This window comes from Ichthyophthirius multifiliis (assembly GCF_000220395.1).
Source record: "Ichthyophthirius multifiliis unplaced genomic scaffold scaff_1120509250904, whole genome shotgun sequence".
In the NCBI taxonomy this organism is placed as follows: domain Eukaryota; phylum Ciliophora; class Oligohymenophorea; order Hymenostomatida; genus Ichthyophthirius; species Ichthyophthirius multifiliis.
Genome location: NW_004086389.1, coordinates 37,653 through 55,627, shown reverse-complemented (window position 1 = coordinate 55,627; position 17,975 = coordinate 37,653). Strand labels below are relative to the sequence as shown.

At 17.8% G+C, this 17,975-nt stretch overlaps 3 protein-coding genes across 3 annotated transcripts, besides 14 other annotated features; 1 reads left to right on the top strand and 2 right to left on the bottom strand. All coding sequences in view use genetic code 6, as the record gives it.

Annotated features, from left to right (window-relative positions):
• Window positions 1–1,487: 1,487 nt before the first annotated feature.
• Window positions 1,488–1,533: a microsatellite.
• Window positions 1,534–1,574: 41 nt separating this feature from the next.
• Window positions 1,575–1,620: a microsatellite.
• Window positions 1,621–2,017: 397 nt separating this feature from the next.
• Window positions 2,018–2,162: a microsatellite.
• Window positions 2,020–2,108: a microsatellite.
• Window positions 2,041–2,164: a microsatellite.
• A 1,793-nt stretch (window positions 2,165–3,957) lies between these two features.
• Window positions 3,958–4,013: a microsatellite.
• Window positions 4,014–5,528: 1,515 nt separating this feature from the next.
• Window positions 5,529–5,578: a microsatellite.
• A 668-nt stretch (window positions 5,579–6,246) lies between these two features.
• Window positions 6,247–7,550, bottom strand: IMG5_110260 (pentafunctional polypeptide, putative; the record flags this gene model as incomplete). The annotated part of the gene is made up of 1 exon (XM_004034848.1): window positions 6,247–7,550. One exon carries the CDS (start codon window positions 7,548–7,550, stop codon window positions 6,306–6,308), a length of 1,245 nt encoding a protein of 414 aa, XP_004034896.1. The 3' UTR covers window positions 6,247–6,305.
• Window positions 7,551–8,872: 1,322 nt separating this feature from the next.
• Window positions 8,873–10,959, bottom strand: IMG5_110250 (hypothetical protein; the record flags this gene model as incomplete). Its single annotated transcript, XM_004034847.1, has 3 exons — window positions 8,873–8,891; window positions 10,037–10,299; window positions 10,744–10,959. 3 exons carry the CDS (start codon window positions 10,957–10,959, stop codon window positions 8,873–8,875), a joined length of 498 nt encoding a protein of 165 aa, XP_004034895.1.
• Window positions 10,960–10,980: 21 nt separating this feature from the next.
• Window positions 10,981–11,021: a microsatellite.
• A 56-nt stretch (window positions 11,022–11,077) lies between these two features.
• Window positions 11,078–11,107: a microsatellite.
• Window positions 11,108–12,144: 1,037 nt separating this feature from the next.
• Window positions 12,145–12,178: a microsatellite.
• Window positions 12,179–12,198: 20 nt separating this feature from the next.
• Window positions 12,199–12,237: a microsatellite.
• Window positions 12,238–12,903: 666 nt separating this feature from the next.
• Window positions 12,904–12,945: a microsatellite.
• A 369-nt stretch (window positions 12,946–13,314) lies between these two features.
• IMG5_110240 (hypothetical protein) lies at window positions 13,315–16,415 on the top strand (the record flags this gene model as incomplete). Its single annotated transcript, XM_004034846.1, has 3 exons — window positions 13,315–15,356; window positions 15,409–15,523; window positions 15,642–16,415. 3 exons carry the CDS (start codon window positions 13,315–13,317, stop codon window positions 16,413–16,415), a joined length of 2,931 nt encoding a protein of 976 aa, XP_004034894.1.
• Window positions 15,530–15,589: a microsatellite.
• A 1,540-nt stretch (window positions 16,416–17,955) lies between the features above and the next one.
• Window positions 17,956–17,975: part of a microsatellite that runs on past the window's edge.

Sequence of the window (17,975 nt, the reverse complement as noted above, 5' to 3'; positions counted from 1 at the left end):
CATCTTCTTCTTATTCTTCAGTTTTTAAGATAGAACTCATAAATAAGGGTGATTAATATACACAATTTTATTCGTTTTTTTGATTAAAATCAAGATTAAGTTCCACTTCGGGCCATTCTATTTTCTTTAATTAAGTCACAAAGAGCTTATAGGCCTTCAAAGTGTTAATGTTTTTGGAATTTTCAATGTCTTTAACTAAATAACGATGTTAAATAGAAAGAAAATCGAAATTTTTTAATTTATTTTTGTTAAAAATTGAAATATATTAAAGGTTTCTATTTTGCATTCTCTTATTAATTTCATGAATAAAAGTATTAAATTCTTATTCTATTTTCTATTTAAGAGTGTTTTAGACATAAGGAAGTGTTCCAATAATAATACTTAAATAATAATCACAAGATTCTTAGTGAGATTAAAGAAGAATTTATGATAATAATTTTAGAAAATTAAAAGAATTTATTATTCCTATATTCATTAATTCTCCTAAAAATATTAAAATATTTTTACTAGCTATCCTCTCACCTTAATTTAATGATTTTTGAAATTTTTCAAGTATTTATTTTAGGATTTCTTAAAATATTTCCTTATTATTCTAAAGAATTAAACTTAACACTGTGGCATATATTGATTGCTTAAAGCTTAGTAAAGATATTGAATCTACAAAATAATTTATTAGTATTTCTTTTTGTTCATATTTTTTCTAGTTTTAAGAATATTCGATTATTAAATCCTGGAGCTTTTGTATGTTTTTTTGAAAGTTTTCTGGTATGTCTTCACATACTCTAACTACTAAAATTCTTATGCGATCTTGCTCTGGTAAAGATACTTTTTTTGATTATTCCTCGATTTATATTTTATCATTTTCACTATCTTAAATATTTTCGTTCATATTTTTATAGGCTTCTTTTATTTAGTATAGATATTTCTAAATAATATTTATGTATTTTATTATTATTATTTTTTTAAAAAAAATAAAATTATGACAGATTATATATAGTTAATTTTTTTTATTTTTTTTTCCCTTTTAAATAATAATATTTTAATACATATTATATATATTTTTTTAAAAAAATGAATAATTTTGATTAATTAAAAGAATTTAGAGTTTTTAAATTTGCATAAACTGGGTTCAATGTTTCAAGAAGATTGGTTAAAAGAGCAGGAGTATTAAATTTATTATTTTTTGGAACAATCACACTTATGTTGATGGATTAGTAAAATATATTATACTAACATATTTAATAAATTTAACAAATAAAAGTAATTATTAAAAAATGTATGTTTTGCCAAGATATACATATACATTACCTTGGTACTAATAAGCTAAATAAACAAGAAGAATATTTGAATATCTATGATATGAATTAATATTAGTATATTAATAGTTTTATTTTATTAAGATTTAAGATAATTATTTTACAAAATAAAAAAATAGAAAGATGTTATTTTTTATTTTTTATTAAAATTAAATAAATAAATATTTTCTTATAAAAAAATTAAAATAATAAAAAAAAAAAAATAATTAAATAAAATCATTTTTTTAGTTTTTTAATAAAAATAAATTAAAAATTTGTAATAAACTTAATATTTAATTAAATAAAAATAATATTTGATTAAATATAATTATTTATATAGATTCAAACTTAAATAAATCATTATTAATTTATTAATAATTTTTATATGTTTTTGAAATATACAAAAATATAAATACATAATTATATATATAAAAAAAATTAATTTAAATAATAATGATTTCTTTTTAAAAATGAAAATAATATTTAGTTGAAATAAAAAAAAAAATAGAAACATATTATATAATTAATTAAACATTTGTTAATTTATTACAAAAAATATATAATTTCAATTAAATTTTATAAATTCTTTTAAAAAAAAATTTTAATTATTGTATTTTTATTAAAAACTAGTATAAGTATTATTTTTGACATTTTATAAAGTATTTTATTATATTATTATTTTATTTTATATTTTTTATAATTAATTTTAATTAAAAACTAAATTTTATTATTATAATTATTATAATTATTATTATTATTATTATTATTATTATTATTATTATTATTATTTTTATTATTATTATTTTTATTATTTTTGTTAATTTTTAAACTTTAATTATTTTTTTTAATTTTTTTTTTATTATTTTTTTCTTTTAATTCTAAGCTATTTTTATTATTTATATATATTTCTTCCTTTTTTTTATAAAATAATATAAATTTACTATAATATTTTTTTTTAACTTTTGCATCTATCTTATTTTATTATAATTCTTTATTTTAATTGTATTAATTAGAAATTAAAACATTACATATATAATCTTAACTATTTATTTCCTAATTTTAACTTTCTGTGCTTTCATTTATATTATTTATATATTAACTATCTACTTCTGATATTCGATATAATTATTATCTAATTTTCTAATTATCATTATTTTCATCTTTTTATTCATCTTTGCTATTTTTATATATGTTTTCAATTTCTTTTTTTTACATTTTTTAGATTAAATATAATTTTTTTTAAAAAAAAAACTTTAAGAATATAATTAATTAGATTATTATGGTTATTAATGATATATATTTTATTTTTATTATTGAATATCATTTTACAAATCTTCAATAATTTTATTCAATTAATTAATAATTAAATCTTTCTCCTAATTTCTTGCATTTAACTCATTTATTTGATTTTAAATTATAAATATTTATTTTTATTATTTACCAGTATTTTTATTTTTTTAATCACTTGAATTTTTTTTATTATTATTTTCTTCTTTTTTTTATTCACTTAATGTTTTTGAATTATTATTCAAGTTTTTTTTTAAAAAAACCAAACTTTTTATATTTTTTATTACCATTTATTTATTAAATTATTTGAAAGGGTTATATTTTTGATATTTTTTTACAAATTTTATTTTGTACTAAAATTATTTTCCTTTTAATGCTTTTTAGTCATTTATTATAAACAAGAATTTTTATTTTACTTATAATTTTAATTTGTTTAATATATATTATTAGATGTTTAATTTTAGGAAGTCAAAAGGCTATTATTATTAGCTTTTTCTTATTTTATTTTTTGCTGATTTATTTTATATTTAGGACTACAATTCAAAGGAGCTTATTGCATAGGACTTATTTTAAAACTATTTTTTAATTATTTTTTAAAAATAATATTAATAATTATTACTTTCTTTCTTAAACTTAACTATAATTTTTAATATCATTAGAAAAATTGTCCTGATTTTTATTTATTATTTAATTTAAAAAATCTAAATTCTTGTCAATACAAGGAGTTTTTAAATCTATTAGAATATTTTATTTGTTATAATTTCCTTACTTCATTTCTTATAATTGTTTATTTAAAGTGTCTATTTTTTTCATAAAATTACTGTTTTGTTTATATTATAAAGGGGCTTCCTATGATAAGGACATATTACGTTTTTAAAATAAAGAAGATTTGTTACTATATTTAAATAATTCATTACTAAATCTTCTTTGCATATTCATGTTTTAATTGCTTTTTGTTTATAATATTTTTTTATTTTCTATTGGATTGTCTTTTTAGTATATTTGAGTACTAATACATTGTGAATTATTTAAATTTGGCTTTTTTATCGAGGATTGTATAAAATAAGATGTTAATTGTTATTTCAATGATTTATAGCTTGAAATTTATTAGGACTTTTTAATATTTGGAGTTGATTAGTTACATTTATTATGGTTGTTATTGTATTATAAATTTAGATTTTGATATTAAGATTCTAATTATTATTTTTTATTTTGCTTTTTCATATTGTACGATGTATTTAACTATTTTTTATTTTATATATCCAAATAACTCATTTTTTAAATAAATAAATATATATATATATATATATATATTATAATTAATTTTTGTTTATATAATAAAAATGTAAATTTATAAGTTTTAACACAAAAAAGCATATACATATACATATACATATATATATATATATATATATATATATATATATATATTCATATCATTAAAATATAAAAATCTATATAAAATTTTTTTATTTAAAAATTAATATAAATTTAAAATACAAAATACAAAATTTGTTATCTCATAAATTTAATAATAAAATTTTTAGAATGTATAACTATAATATATTATTTTTTTAATTATTGAATATATTTTCAAATTCTTTTTTACTAATTTTAATAAAGAAAATTTAAATTTATATTAAATTATTTGTTTTTGTAGTTTTTTTGTTATTTAATATCTAATTATTTCTATTTAAACTATTTTTATTAATTTTCATCATTTATTTGTATTTAATTAATATGTTAAATATTTTCTTAAATATAATTTATTTCTTCTTTTAAATATCTAGCCTATTATTTAATAATTAAATTTGATATAACACAAGAAATAAATTTTATTATAATACTTATTCTTGTTATTCTTAAATGTTTTTTTAAGTTTAATGAATTTCATTTTAAATTTTATATATTTTATTTTATTATTCTTTCATTTATTAATCTGTATTTTAAATAATTTTTTAATTATCATTTACCTTAATTATTTTTTTAAAAATAAAATAAAGTAACATTTTATATATAATAATGATAAATTAATAATAAATACATTTTGAAGCTCTATAATTTTTCTATTTAGACAATCATTTAATAAATTAACATCTTCTTACGTAATAACTTCGCAATATTATATTTTTCAAGATCCTCTTACATTATATTTAATTGATCATTTTAAAATTAGATTTATTAAATAATAAAATTTAAATGAGGTAGAATTATACTATTTACATGATTAGTATTTTTAGCAATTTAAATTTCTAATTTTTTTGTAGTTTCAATATTATTAATTATTTTTTATATTTTTTACTTTTTATTTTAAAAATATTTTTTTTTTTTTTATTAAAAAAAAATTACTTTTTATTGTCCATTTATAATATCCTTTATTTATTCCTTATGATCTTTTTATAAATTTTAAAAAGTTTCATTTCCATATTCTTCTTAAATTTAATTATAATAAAACTCTTTTTATTTAAAAATTTAATTAAATAAAGTCTCTACTTAATTATCAAGCCAAGCTTAATATTTATTCTCTAATTAAATTTTATTTTCGTTTAGAATTTGGAGCTTGTTTTATTATTCGATTATTAATTATTCTATAATATTTATCTTTGCTTCTTATTTAGGTTTATTTTAGTAGTTTTTAATTAATTGATCTATTTATTTAATTTTAGAATTGACTTAATTTAATTAAGTAATATATTAGTATTCATATTTATTTTATTCAAATGTTTATTCATAATCTTCAATTTAAGCTAATAACTCAGCCCTTTAAATTAATTTAGTATTCAAATCTTCTTTAATAAATGATTTAGTTTCTAAATATAGATTTTTTTGGTTTTTTATTTATTAAATATTCTCTAAAAATTGTTCTTACTAAAATGATAATTCTTCAAATAATTTTAATAATTTTTAGTTTTTTAAATTAAATTCTTCATATAAAATATTTTATTTTTATTTATTTTAAAATTATTATATTTCAGAATTTTATTTTAAACTTATTTTTTGTTTTAAATTAAAAATAATTAATAATAATAATAATATTTACCTTTCAAATTTATTCGTAATTGATTGTAATAAAATTTAATTTGTTTATAAAATTTCTTATAAATTTTATAATTTAGATGCTTCTTTTTACTAATTCTCATTTATTTTTTCTAAAACCTAATTGATTTCATTTATTTTAATAATCTAAGAATTTTTTTTTATTTAATTCATTCTTTTTTTAAAAGAAAAAATTCATTTGATTTTTTTTTTTTTTTTAAATAACAAAAAAAAAACGAAAATAAATATTTACTGAGATTCATTATTAAAATCACTTTAACATTTTATAAATTCACTAATTTATTTAGATTATTAATTTTATAATTAATTAGATTTATTTTAAATGTATTATTCATTTTTTTCATCTTATTAATATCTGGAAGTTTTTAATTAAAAATATTAATTATTTTCACATAACTATTATTATTAATAAATGTTATTTTAAGAATTTCTCTATCTAGCTGTTTAAGTATAGTCAAAAAAATAATTAAACGACGAATTTTAATTAATTTTTTTATCAGTAAATTACTATTCTTTATAGAACTAATTTTTATAATTTGACATATTATTAATTAAAATTTAAAGTAATAAAAAATAAAAATTTAATAATATTTTTTTTTTTTTTTTTAATAAAATAAAATAAATAAATATTAAAAAATTTTAAATTTCAAATTTTTAAAATATTTATCATTCATTTAATTATAATCCATTATAATATTCCAAAACAACTTTTCTAATAAATTTCTAATCAGTTTTTCTACCCAAAAGAATCGAAGATTATAAAATAGCTTAAGTACAAATCATATCAATTCCATAAATAATATTTTAGCATCCCATATCTATAGCCTATTTTATCAACCAAGTTTCTTTCGGAATATAAGAAACATCAAAAATACAACTTTTTTCTTAAATAAAACTTTTTGGAAGTTCCATATTTGAAATACCAGGAATAGAACTTACTATAAGTGAAAAAAAAATGCCTTTTTCTTTAATAAACAGGTCTATTTCTTCCAAAGATGTACTTTTGTAGAAATAAAGGTCTTCTTTTATTTCGTTTGGACTTCTACTGTATAATATAGTCTAAATTTTAAGATTTTTTAAACAATAAAGAACTGTTTTTGATGTTCCACCAGCTCCTACTAGTAGAGCAAAAGGTTTTTTAGGAAAATGAATTGCTTTTTTTTTCAATAAGCGATAAACTCCATCATAATCACTGTTAAAACCTACAATTTTACCTGAATTAGTTTATAGAATAGTATTAATAACAGGCTAAGAAGGATTAATTTTAACGGCTTTTCCATAAACAAAATCTACATAATGATTAATATCTTATTTAAAAGGCATAGTGACTATCCCTGCATTAAAATCTGGAGATTTAATGTATTTTTGAATTTCAGAAAAATGCTAGACTTCTACTCTTTCTATTTAATAGAACTCTAAGTTGTATTTTTGGAATAAAGAGGAATATAAATGAGGAGTTGGACTCAATTTAATTGAATTTCCAAAAATATAAAATTTTTTAGGAAAAATGTTCAAAGCTTATTTAATTTGGAAAATTTCACTTTTTTACATTTGGCCTTATCCAGTTGGATCGCTTAGATTTTAGTCAAATACTGGAGTCAAATTTTGGTTAAAAACGCGAGTTATTTTGCCTTTTTCACCTTATATAAAACAAATATAAGGAGGTTTTAATATATTTATTATTTTATGGAAATCTTATAATTAAGTATTTGGATTTAAAACTATTTTTTTAGGAAAATCTGGGAAGTATTAATTTAAGAATTATATGTGTTTTTGAAGATTTTCGTTATTTTCAGTTTGGTAATGTGAAGAAAAAATGGGAATTTAATTATTGAATAAAATTTATGAGTTTTAGTCAATTATTAGATCTAATTCTATGTCTATGTAGTCAAAAAGGGAACTATTTTACATTTTTTTAATTGTTTCGATATATTTTGACGTTTATGTGAAAAAACCGCCTTCAGAAATAGTCCTAAGGGTAAAAATTAAGTGAATTTTGGAAGGATTTTAGTGCAAGAATTTAAAAAAGGTAATATTGGCTAAAAATTCTTCTATTTTTTAGGAATTTTCAAGATTTTTTTCGAAAAAAAGGTCTGCTCGAATTTCTAGAAAAGTATAATTTTTAAAAATTTATGTTCTTTTTTCTTCATTTAAATTAAGTATATCTTCATAAAATAAACATAGAAAAGTTGTATTATTTCCAAAAGTGATATATTTGAGAATTTATTTATTTTATTTTTACTTAAAAATTTAATTGAAGACTTTTTGGGATTTTTTAAGGCATATTTCATATGGTAAAGTTAATTTTTTTCCTGAATAAAGTTCATATAGATGTTTTCTTTGATTCAAATCATACCAAAAAGTTTCATCATCAATTTAAGGTTAATAAGTATTTGGGAAAATCCTTTATATGTAAATTATTGATTTTTTAATATATTGTAATATTTTCTGGTTGCTTTCACGACATATTATTCCACCGCTTAATGATATTACCGAATTTTAATATTTTGGTAATGTTAAGGCTTTTTAGGTTATCTTTTTAAAGGCTTTTTATTCGTATTCTCGATAGTTTTCTAAACCAATTTCTTATTTTATTTTTTGACGGTAGTTTTGTTCGTCCCAAATTAAATTTGGGTAGTATTTTTAAAGGATATAATGGTCTAAATCAATATGCATTAAAGAGTATTTTTAGGCGAAATTCCTTGATAAAGTTGTTTTACCAGAATACCTCATACCAGTTATAAAAATAGGAGTTTTTAAAGATTTTTTAGGGAATTTTACGTTTGTTTTTTATATTAATATTTTATAGTTTGTTTCTATATGTTAATAGAATTTAGAAAAAGTTTTATTCACACAATTTTTATTATTTATAATGATAAATTCCTTTTATATATATTTATATATATTTAATATTTATTACTTTTTAAAAGATATTAGAAAGAAAATTAGCTAAAATAGTAAAAGCCATACAAATTCTATGATCATTATAAGATTTAAGAAAGACATAATTATCAAAGGAATATTTTTTTTCTTAAACTAATTTTTTAGCATTTGAAAAAATTTAAATTCCTCCTTTAATTTCACATGCAAAAACTCTCAATTTGGCAAGATTTTTAATAACAGCTTTAATTCTATTACTTTCTTTAACTTTTTGATTTTCGATTCCAATAATACTAAAGCTTATTTTTTAGTTAAAAATAAAAGGAACGAAACAACAAAAAGTAATAAAAATATCACCACAATTAGAAAAATCTAAAATATAATTATTTTGTTATTTTTTTCTTAGAAAGAACTTCCTTTAATTAAAACATTTCCATCTTAATCACTTTATATTTCGATTCCAATTTATTATAGAATTTAAAAAAAAACTCAAAATCACCTTAAATGGAATTTTTTAAGGAAATATTTTCCAAAAGAATATCTTTTTTATTTAAAATTGCATATTAAATATCATAAGAAGTTGTTGCCCCATCAGGTTCGACAAAAAACGAATTATTTATTTTTTCCAAAAAAGAAGATTATTATTAATGCTTATTAAAAAAAAAACTTTAGTCCTTTTATATAATTTCTATTTAGAAAAGTTAGAGTATTTTTAATGTCATTTTTACAAAAGATTCAGAAACTTCTTGTTTTTGTGAAATTCTTATTTCTATTTCTTCAACTTGTGGGAAAGCTTAAGGTAAAACCATTAAAAGTCCGCTCAAAAATTAACTACTAATGTTGTTATCCTTTAGTTAAATTACTAATTTGGTCTATGATGGTAGATTTTACTTCTTTTGGACGATAAAAGGGAAACAATAAGGATTTTTTAAATATTCAAAGTCCAGAAAATCCTCTAAAACTTCCAGAAGTCCCTTCATTGGTCTTTCTTCCATTCTCGGATCGCTTTTAAAAATAACTTTTTATCTATTTTCATCCAATAAGAGCATAAATGAAGTCATAAATCTAGCCGTAGTACCAGAATTTCCCACGTAAATTTCCTTAATCCCCTCAAAAGACATTTTTACTTATTTTGTTTTGAGCAATATTTCCCTTTTTTCTTTGTTTTCGGAGATTTCGCATACTTAGAGTACTTTTAAACATTCGGACATTATAAAAATATCTTCTCCTTAATCTAAAGAAGCATTTTATATCAAAATTTCGGTATTTTTTTACATTGAGGAAATTAATAAAAGCCTATTAAGAATAGATTTTGAACCAAAATGTGGTTTTAGTTATAAAAAGGAAGGTAAATCCTAATTTTTTTTGACAAAAAAAAGATTTTCTTCTTATTTATTCAACAAAGATAGAATTTCTTAAGTTTTTACTTTAAAAGTTTAATCAAAAAAAGCTTCTCCAATTTTTTTTATAAAAATAAAGTCAAAAAAACTTTTTATTCCTTCTTTTTATCATTTTACATATATTATAAAACTTTATCAGAGTCCAAGAAATCCGGATATTCAACCGGTAATCCATATTTTTCCAAAAGCTCCTTTATTTCTTGATCGAAATCTTACTTTTAGATATTTTAGCTAAGTTTATTAGCTAAAACTATTCCTATGGATACTGCTTCTCCATGCAGTAGTTTGCCTTTGGAAGCATATTCAATGCCGTGGCCTAAAGTATGCCCATAATTGAGTATTTTCCGAATATTTTGTTCATATTTGTCTTATTCAACTACCTATAGTTTCAAAAAAATAGATTTTTTAATAATTTCGAGAAGCTCAAGTTCGTTTTATAGAAGTGTTTTTAGAGTAAATTTTTGTAGTTTTTGAAAAAAAGGGAGGTCTAAAATGCAGGCCATTTTTATAATTTCTGCAAATCCATTTGAGAAATTTCTTTAGTCAAGAGTTTTTAAAAAATAAGTGCTGATAATTAAAAAATGGAAATTATAAAATGTACCTACCATATTTTTTCCAAATTTATTATTTATTCCGTTCTTTGATCCTATGCATGCGTCTGCCATGCCTAATATTGATGTCGGTATACTTATATATTTACAACCTCTTTTATATATAGAAGAAGCAAAACCTACAAAATCAGTTATTAAACCACCTCCTAAAGCTATTAATGCATCATTTCGAGTAAAATTATGGGAAAATAAGTAATTTAATAACCTTTTTACGGATTTAAATTTCTTGTTTTATTCACCGCTTTTTAAAATGAAGATCTCAGGATAGATTTAATGGTTGTTAAATTGAGATTTTAGGTAGGGAAGATATAGCTTTTCGATATTTTCGTCAGTTATTATGCAGTATTTTTAGACTTTGGTGAATCGGTGGAGAATTTCAGATACTATTTGTAAAGGGTTTTATATAAATAATATGTTTGGATAATCCATTTTTATTTTAATATTTAATACTATATTTTTTTAAATTTTATTAGTTTAAGATTTATATTTTTAATATTTTTTATTTGTAATAAATAATTTATTGAAATTAAATATATTACATTTTAAAATATATATATATATATATATATATATATATTTTAATTATCAAAATATTATATTGATTAATGTTTTTTATATATATAATTTATTATTTTAGCATTTTAGCGAATATATTTTTTATTATTAATTTTGTTCATCTATAAATCTATAGATTATTTTAACAACTTGATTTTTTTTTGAAATATAAAATTATTTTTACAAAATATATATTTATTATAAAAAAAAATAAAAAAAAAATATTTTTAATTTTATACAAATGAATTTTACCTAAATTTTATTTATTTCAAAATAGGATTAAAAATTATTTTATTTATTATTAAATTTTTAAAGATATTTATAAAACTTTAAAATAAGACTCTTTTTATAAACTTTAATAATTTATTTTTTATTTAATTAATAATTTTCATTTTTATTAAATAAAATAGTTTCATATATTTCAATTTTTTTGAAAGATAGACTAATATCTTATTTTATATATATAGATTTTATTTATAATTATCACCGCAAAGCAAATAATATAAATTAATAAATTAATTAATTTTTTTTTTTTTTTTTTTTTTGATCATTGAAAAAAACAAAAAAAAAATGAAAAATGCATTTTATTGATTTTAATTTTAATTATTATTAATAATATTAAACTAGTTTTATATATATTTCTAAACTTTATGTCATTTATTATTATTTTATTTATATATTTTTATATTTTATCATCTTAATATTCCAAAAATTAAATTGAGTCTTTAAAAAAATCTAAATTATATTATGTTTATATATTTTTATAAGACATGGAAATTAAGTCTATTTTTATAAAATATATCTTTTATTAATTAAATACAAATACAAACAATTATAATTTATCTTTCATACTTATATTTAATATAATTTGAAATAAAAAAATATCTTAACTTTTTTTATATATATATATATTAAATAAAAATAAATTCAGATTGTTTTTAAGTTTTTTTTTTTTTTTTCAAATAATAATATTAAAAAGTTTAAGAAAAAATAAGGCAAAAACCTAATATAATAATAGTATATTATATAATACAATATTTGTTTTTACTTAAAACATTAAAAAATTTTAAAATAAAATTTCAAAATAAAAATTAAATAGGATAAAAAAAAAAATTAATATTTTAATTTTATTTAATATTTAATATTTTTTAAAAAAATAATATATATATAATGTTTATAAATAAAAATAAATTAAGTTATTTATTTGAAAAACTTTATTTTAATAAATAATATAATAATTTAAAAAGCATAAATAAATAAAAAATAATTATATTTTTTTATTTTTTAAATATAATAAAGTTGATTTATTATAAGAAATTTAAAAATAAATATATTTTTTTTTTAAATATTATTTTAAATTTTAAAATAATAATATTTTAAAAGATAAATAAATAAAATAAAAATCTATTTCTTTGTTATTATATATTAATATAATTTTTATATAAATTGTTTTTTCTTTTAAAATTTAAAAGTATATTTCTTTATTTTTAATATCTTATTAATTTATTTTATTATTTAAATGTACTTAATTTAAATTATTATAATTTTAATTTTTCTTATTATAAATAATATTTCTCAAAAATAAAAAATTCTAATTTAGATTATTAAAAAAAAACAACAAAGTATATATATAAATAAAATAAAAAGTTCATACTTATTTAATGATTATAAAGAACATAAAATACAATAAATGAAAAAAAAAAATATTTGATATATAATTAATTTATATTACTTAAAAAAATATAATTTTAATTTCATTTAAAGCATAATCATTTATATACAAAAAAAAGTTAATATATAAAAAATAAATTATTTCACAAAAAAAATATATAAAAAAAATATATAAAAAAATATTAAAAAGGATAAAATGTATAGTTCTTTAAAATATAATTTAATAGATTACCAATATAATTAATATCCAGTTTTATTATTAAAAAAGATCGTAAACCATTAATACAATTCCAAAAAATAATACCATAAAATTAATTAACAATTCAATTAAAAAACGAGTAATTATTAGATTTATTTCTTCTTCCATCTTAACATAAAACTGATGAAGAACTAGAAGATTTTACAGCATTAAATATAGTAAAAAATTGTCAATAATAAAACAATAATCAATCAAGTCCGCATTCATCAGGAAACATATAAGTTTAAGATTAAGAAATGATTTAAAATGATTCAAGTACCCATTTGTAACAAATAAGATAAAAATTATAAAATTAACAAATGAGAAATTTACATAAATTAGGTGACGTTTAGGGCCTAGCAAATCTTTTAAGAGTCGACATTAGAACAGGAATTAATATTAATAATGAAAATGATATTGCCTAAAGAAGGTAATTGTATGGATCTAATAAAATTGCAGGAACTAAATAAATTAAGTTTAACTAAATTTTGAAATTTAATATTGAAAAAAATCATTCTTTGATAATTTTTTTAATTTGCTTTTTTTTTCTTTTTATGGAATTTGTTTAAATTAAATATCTCAAAAATAAAACTGAAATTGTTTCAAAAAATTTAGATTTAAATGTATAGATAGGAACTTTAGTTATGCTTTTTTTGAGTATTATAATAAATACAATCAAAAGATGGAAAGACGATCGCGATTACAATAATTTAGTATTCCAAAACACCGAATATAAAGTAAAAGTAGCAAGAAACTCTCTCGTCTAATATATAAAATCATCTTCATTAGTAGTTGGAGATATTTTATTAATAGAAGCAGGTGATATAATAAATGTAGATGGAATTCTTTTAAAATCAAATGATTTAGTTGTCACGGAATCCCCTTTAGTAAGTGCAAGAGAAGGTTTAGCAAAAAGTGCACATGAGAAAGGCTAAATATATATAGATTGCTTTATATATTCGGGGTCTTAAATAATGATGGGATAGGGAGAAATGCTGGTTTGTAGTGTAGGATAAAATACACTTGTAAATAGAGTTTAATAATGTTCAAGTGTTACTATGCATAAAAATTTTTTAAATGAAAAATTGAAGGATATTGAAGGAAAAATAAAGGCGACGGGAACAAAGTGTCTATTTGTATTTTTTGTATTTATTTTGATAAAATATTTATTTTGGAAAGGACAGAAATTTTGCTGTTTGAACTAATAATTTTGGTTTTTGATTTAAGATATGTTACTTTCAGCTTAAATGTTAGTTGGGGTTTCATTTTATTTAATGTAGGAAGGCATAAGTTAGGCTTTTCATACTTATATTTGTATTGCAATGTAGTTTTTATCATAAAAAGATATCATTATAAAAGATATTTAAGCTTTTTAATGGTTAGGGTTTGTAGATTCGATTGTAACAGATAAAACTGGATGTGTCACCAAAAATATCAATTTCGTGGAAAAAATATATGCAAATGAATAGGAGTATTATAATACTTATAGTAGTATGAATAAAATTAGTATTTATTCAAATAGATCTTTAGAAATTTTATGTGAAAATATTTGTATTAATTCAAGTGATATTCTATAAACTGATCGAAATATGGTTGATAAAGTTGGAATTTCTATAGAATCAGCTTTACTAGAATATGCGTTTAAATTAGGCTATGATTATGAAAAATATAGGGTTTCTTCTAGAATTAAAAAGGTTTATCCATTCAATTCTAAATAGAAAAGAATGATTACTGTATATTTGAAAAAATAAGGGACTTTAAGGGTATATTTCAAAGGCTCACCGGAACTTATATTGGATAAATGTACGGAGTTTAGGAATAAAGAAGGAATTAATTAAAAACTAACACAGGCTGTTAAATAAATCATTAGGGAAAAAATAAATTAGTTTGGAGCTGTCGAGTCTCTAAGAATAATCCTTTTTGCTTTTAAAGATATCGAGTATGATTCTTAGCATATTTATAGTGAAGAAAAGCTTAATTAAGATCTTATTTTTCTAGCTCTTGTGGGTATTAAAGATCCTTTTAGACCCGATATTCCGGAAGCAATAAAAAAATGTAAAAACGCAGGAATCACTGTTAGGGCTTTGACTGGAGATAATAGAGAAACTGCGATAGCAACAGGAAAGTTAATTGGACTTTTAAATTAGAATACGGAATATAAGGAAAATAATATGGCAATTTTAGATGGGGAAAAATTCCAGAATTCGATTAGTGGAATTGGATAATATACTAATAAATTTGGAAGAGGATAAATTATGGAAAAAATAAGAGATATTCATAATTTTGAAAGACTAATTAAAGAACTAAGAATTATTTCAAGAGGTACTTCAAAAGCTAAGGATGCTTTAGTTACTGGATTAATGTATACATTTTAAATATTAAATAAATTAATTATATATTTTTTTATATAAAAGATAATTAAAATATATTGTAGCAGTTACTGGAGATGATACAGCTGATTGTTAAATTATGTAAAAAGCTTAAGTAGGTATAGGATTAGGTTTAAGTGGAAATGAAGTTGTTAAATAAGTAAAAATATATAAATATATGTATAAATATAAATATATATATATATATATATATATATATATATATTAAATATTTTTTTTTAATTCTTATTCATAATAATTTTTTTTAATAACAAAAGGCAGCTTATATAATATTAAAAAACGATTCTTTTTCTTCAATTATTCCATCTATTTTATATGCAAGAAATATTTATTAATTTCTACGTAAGTATTTTTAGTTAATACTATCTTAAAATTATGTAATAATATTTATACTTTTTATTACAATATTTTTCTAAGGATAATTTTAGCCTTTTAATTGTGCATAATTCTTATTTATGAGTATTTTATTAGATGAATTTGCTGCTTTTATAATGGCAAGAGAAGAACCTTCTTAATAATTATTAAAATAACCTCCAATTTCAACTAAGGAATATATTATTACTAGTGATATGTGGAGAAATATTTTCTTTTAAAGCCTTTTTTAGATTTCTGTTATATCCTTTGCACTTTTTATTGATATTAATTCTTTATTTAGAATTTCTAATACATTTACTTCTATTAATTAGAGTCCTTAGGCTAAATTTACTATTTGTTTTAATAGCTTAGTTTATTTTTAATTGTTTAATATTCTTTATTCGGCTAATGTAAAGAAATATAATAATGATAATTATGGAATTTTTTGGAGAAAATTCATTATATTTTTGTAAATTTCAGTTCTATTGGCAGTTTATTTGATTATATTTTATAATTTTGGTAAATATTTTGGATGTATTTAGCTTAAATTAGGAGATCATGCATTATGCTTATTACTTGGATTGTCAAATATTGGACTTTTCGCTTTTGTTTTTTAAATTCATTCTAAGTTTTTTTCGAAATTTAATTGTTTGAAATACACTTTTAGTTTAAAATGATTATTTATGTTAATTTCATTTTTAATTAATATAAAATAACTTAAATGTAAATTATATTTTTCAATTATTTTTTTATTTTTTTTTTAAAAAAAATATATCCATATTTTTTTTTTAATTATAAATCAAAAAAGAAGCAGAAGCACTTTTATTATTTTGAGTTTTTTTTTTTTTTTAATCTAAAAATTATTAATGTCTATTATATATTATCTATTATTTATACACATATTATTTATTTGAAATTTCTTGATATACTCATAAATAAAATAAAATATAAAAAAAATATTTATATAATTAATTAAATTATAGACTTCTTGATATGTTTTTAAATTCCAAAAAATACTTTATTTAAAAGGAAAGAGTAAAATATATTAATAATATTTTTGAAATTATTATAATAAATTGAATTATATTTAATAAAAAAATAATATTTCTTTTTTTTTTTAAAGATATTAAAGTTAATAATAAATTAAAAAAATAAAAATAAAATGTAAACTTCTTTTTTACAAAATGAAGACTAAAATAGAAAAATGTCATAAACATTTAAATAAATATTTAAACAAAGCATGCGTAAAATATGCATGAAAATAATATTTAATATAATAATGGGATTAATAACATTTTAAATATAAATTTATAGTTAATATAAATGCAATTATAAAATATCTGATCTATAAGTATGGAATTTGTAGTGGATGATATTCTTTTTTTATAATGCATTTTATCATTTCTTAATATTGATACAATTTTTCTTCCCTTCGTTAAAAATATACATTTGCTAAAAATTAGGGGAATACGAAGAGGAAGAATAATAATAAATTCCATTATTAAATGAAGAATAAATATATGAATTATAAAAAGATTTGACTTATTATTATTATAGAAGAAATATGTGTTTAAAGTTGGCTTTTTTTTTAAAATAATTTATTACTTTGTCTTATGCAATTTATGGATTATTAGTTTTTTTAAAAGATGATTATTATGATTTAATGATGAATTCGTTTTTTGATTCTAATTCTAATATTAATACTTGTGAATATTTTCTAACTTTGTGGTCTTTTTTTTCGATTTTTGCTATTATTTTATTAAATAAAAGTTTATTTGACTTATTACTTTTTATTATTATAGGTATCTTTTTATTTATTTTTATTTAATATATTAATTTTTTATTTTTCTAAAGTCTTACCAGTAATTTTGTGCTTTTATATCCCATATTTAATTTATTAAAGAATAAGAAAAAGTAATAAACTAAAATCTTAACTTAAATAATTTGAAATTTTGAAATATTAAAAGGGAAACAGAATCGTTAAAGGAGATACTGAATGTAGCATTTGTAGAATGTACTATATAATTGATGAAAACATAATTATTTTACCTTGTAATGAATTACATCATTTTCATAAGGAATGCATAGTTTCGTGGCTAAAAATTAATATGTCATGTCCTTTATGTAGGTATGATTTTTCAGAATAAATAGAGTGACTTGTGATTAATTAAAATATTTTTTAATAAAAATATAAATTATAAAATGAATCTAAATTCATTTATTTATTTTGTTTTTTA